The 3,026-nt window shown below is 64.6% G+C and overlaps 1 protein-coding gene across 1 annotated transcript; it reads right to left on the bottom strand.

The window, feature by feature from the left end:
* Window positions 1–1,352: 1,352 nt before the first annotated feature.
* MNEG_15730 (Bacillolysin) lies at window positions 1,353–2,984 on the bottom strand (the record flags this gene model as incomplete). Its single annotated transcript, XM_014035799.1, has 5 exons — window positions 1,353–1,478; window positions 1,799–1,873; window positions 2,098–2,153; window positions 2,427–2,568; window positions 2,799–2,984. 5 exons carry the CDS (start codon window positions 2,982–2,984, stop codon window positions 1,353–1,355), a joined length of 585 nt encoding a protein of 194 aa, XP_013891253.1.
* Window positions 2,985–3,026: the final 42 nt, after the last annotated feature.

Below are 3,026 nucleotides of genomic sequence, written 5' to 3'. Positions count from 1 at the left end.
GGGTGACGCGGCGGCCCGCGCCACCCCGACCCCGGGGGACGTCTCGGCGATCGCCGCGGCCGCCGCGCGCGCCGGCGGCGCGCCGGGCGCCGCGTGGCTCGCGCGCTGCGGCGAGGTCGCGGGTGTAGTCATGCCGGGCATGACTGATGGCGAGCTGGCCGCCTTGGGGGCGGCGCTGCACCAGATGCGGTACCGCCCCGCGCCCGCCTGGGCGGCCGCGGCGCAGGCCGCCGTCGAGGCGCGGCGCGCGCGCGGCGGCGGGCAGCAGCTCGAGGCGGCTGCGGCGTGGTTCGCCGCGCTCAAGGTCGCCGCGTGACGAGGGGAGGGGCCGGCTTCGCGGCGGGATCGGGGACGCCGGCCAGCAAGGGCCGCCTGCAGAACTGCCTCCTGTCGTGCCCGCGCCAAGGGTTTTGAGCCGGCGCCGCGGAGCCGTTTCTGCGATCGCATCTTTCTCAAGTGACGGCCTGTGTGTATGTGGTGGCTGGAAGGCAACCCCTCTTCGTCCTCATGTTTTTCAGGATGTCATGAACTCATCTGTCTGCATTTAAGCCTGTGTGGCCCCATTTTTGCTGCCGTCGCCGGCCGCCCCAACGCGGCGTTTATCCCCTACTCGTGAATCGCGATCTGGCCGCCCAGTAGCTGGGAATCGCATGGGTGCTGTCGCGTGACCGCCCAGCTTCTCTGCATCGGTCTGGCACTGTAAGATCGCTGGATCTGGTCTGTCATTACATGGCGGGGCATTGGGCGGGCACGTGCAAGTGTCTGTCTTTCATGCACGCTGTGTGCGAGCATGGCAGGGCGGCCAGGAGCCCGGCGGGGCCCCAAGTTGGGGTTGACAGACATCATCCGCTGTCGTCATGCAAGCCCAGGCTGCACTGCGCTCGCAGGCAAACCGCGCCGCCCCTCCTGCGGCCGCAGCAAGCCCGCCAACCGGGAGTCACGCAGTGACAGCACGACCCAGCCAGACCACACTGGGCGGCCCGACTGAGCCACGGGTGCTTGCAAAATGCAGCATCGAGCTGTTCAAAATGTGGAAGCGAGTTGTGCTTGCCCTCTTTTTTGGGTTTGTAGCCTACAGATCCTGCTGTTTCCTAGGGTAAGTGACGCCCCCCTGGGCCCACGCAAAGCCCTGTGATGCATGCATAAGCTGCCTCCCAAGCCCCCAGCCACCGGAAATAACCAATGAGCGAGCCGACGTGCACAAAGAAGTAAGTATTGATATGAAACGCCCGCGCGGCGCCTTGGGGACGACGAGGGTCGCGCCAGCTGCGCTTTGGCGCGACGATGGCGCGAGCCCCGCCACCAAAATGGCGCCGCCGCTGGGCCGGGGCCAATGGGCTCCGGTCTAGGGCCTACACGAGGCCCCTAATGCAGCTCGCGGCCGTGGCAAAGCCGGGCTGGCACTTGGGGGCGTTCGTGTTGGGGTAGGGGGCGCGGGGGGCGCCCACGATGTCCCAGGCCTGCGCCAGCGAGGATGCCTGCGTGATCAAGCGTTTGGGTGGTGGTGGTGAGGGGCAAATGGTAGGGGGAGTGAGGCAGCCTGTGATCGGGGCCACGTGAACAAATGTAGGTAGAGTTTGGGGTGCGCGTGGCTCTAGGCATGTGAACACAATTTAGCGCTGGCGGGTGCCCGCAGACCGGCCAGTGCTGCAAACTGCGACCCACAGCACCCTCCATGCCCGTGCTGAAGCGACCTCTGCCTCTCAAGCGTCCGCACCCCAGCTCCTGCTGCCAGCCGCGGATGTTCCCTGCCCTCCAACACCCCCTAAACCCTGGCAACCCTGCATGACCCACTGACCTCGGGGGAGCTGGCGCCGAACAGGTCCTTCGCAGCCTGGACTGTCGCAGTCCGCAGCTCGTGGTAGTCCGCCACCTGGTATCAATGGAGAAAAGACATCATTGTTCAATTGATTGACGGGCAGTGGGGTTTGAACTGGTGTGACTTCCTTTTTTTTAGTTTAAGGCGAGAGAGGTTTGGTTTGGCGGTGTGGAGACGGCAATTGCGCGTTTGGACTGGGTGTTTGGCGTGCTCTGATAAGGTCGTGGCTGCATCACACACAAGCATCGGTGATCTGATCCGAGGGGCTCAGATCTCACCTTGGACAGGTAGCTGGTGAGGGCGCGGTAGAAGATGTTGCAGGCGCTGGTCAGGCCTGAGGCGCACGGGATTCAGGAACGGAGGGGAGGGGGTTGATGTGAGTAAAAGAAGACAAAGGTACGTGGGTGGGGCAAAGGTATTATTTAAGCTCAGCAGGGAGCAGATCGAAAGGCCTTTGGGTCGAGGGCGCACGGACTGGCGTGGGTTCTAACCGGTCACAGGCTGGCGTGCGTGCAGCCAGGCCCGAGATGGCCACCCGCGGGTCTGCTGCTCTGCTGCGGGCCCTTCAAGCTGTGGGGTTGGGCCCCTCCCTGCACCCCGCACCCACCGATGGCGGCAGGCTTGACGGCCTGGTCGCAGGTCTGGTTGAGGCCCTTGGCGGCCAGGTAGAACGCGCGGTTGGCAACGCCGCTGCTCCAGTGGACGTCCACGTAGCACCACATGTCGTTGCCGCCGTGGGTCTCGTTGAACTGCGGCGGCGAGGGGGTGGGTGGCGCGGGAGGGCAAATGTCAGGATACTGATTGCGACGGGGTCGTGTGCGAGCAGTTGCATGTAGAGCGAGCGAGCGGGTGAAAGAGAGCACGTGTGAGCGTGTGCGACCTTGCGCGCTCGAGCATTCTTGCTGGGGCTCATTTGCATCAAAACTGTTCACACTGCACCACCTGCTGGCTCTCTGACTCCAGTCAACCAAATCCTCACCATCCGGTCAAACTTGGGGTGCCAGCAGCTCGACGAGCGGTTGTTGTCGGCAGAGGGGTTGATCATGGAGCGCAGGAAGCCGCGCGGGCAGTTGCCAGACGGGTACAGCTGGGCGCCCAGGAGGAAGTTGGCCTTGCCGGGGTACTCCTGGGTCTCGTGGGCGTAGTCCACCACACACTGGGACATGATGTCTGGGGGGGAGGGGTTGAGGTTGGGGGGATAAGTGTG

Source organism: Monoraphidium neglectum, assembly GCF_000611645.1.
Source record: "Monoraphidium neglectum strain SAG 48.87 unplaced genomic scaffold scaffold05609, whole genome shotgun sequence".
Classification (NCBI taxonomy): domain Eukaryota; kingdom Viridiplantae; phylum Chlorophyta; class Chlorophyceae; order Sphaeropleales; family Selenastraceae; genus Monoraphidium; species Monoraphidium neglectum.
The sequence above is the reverse complement of the archived record's forward strand: the minus strand, read 5'-3'. Positions and strand labels throughout refer to the sequence as shown.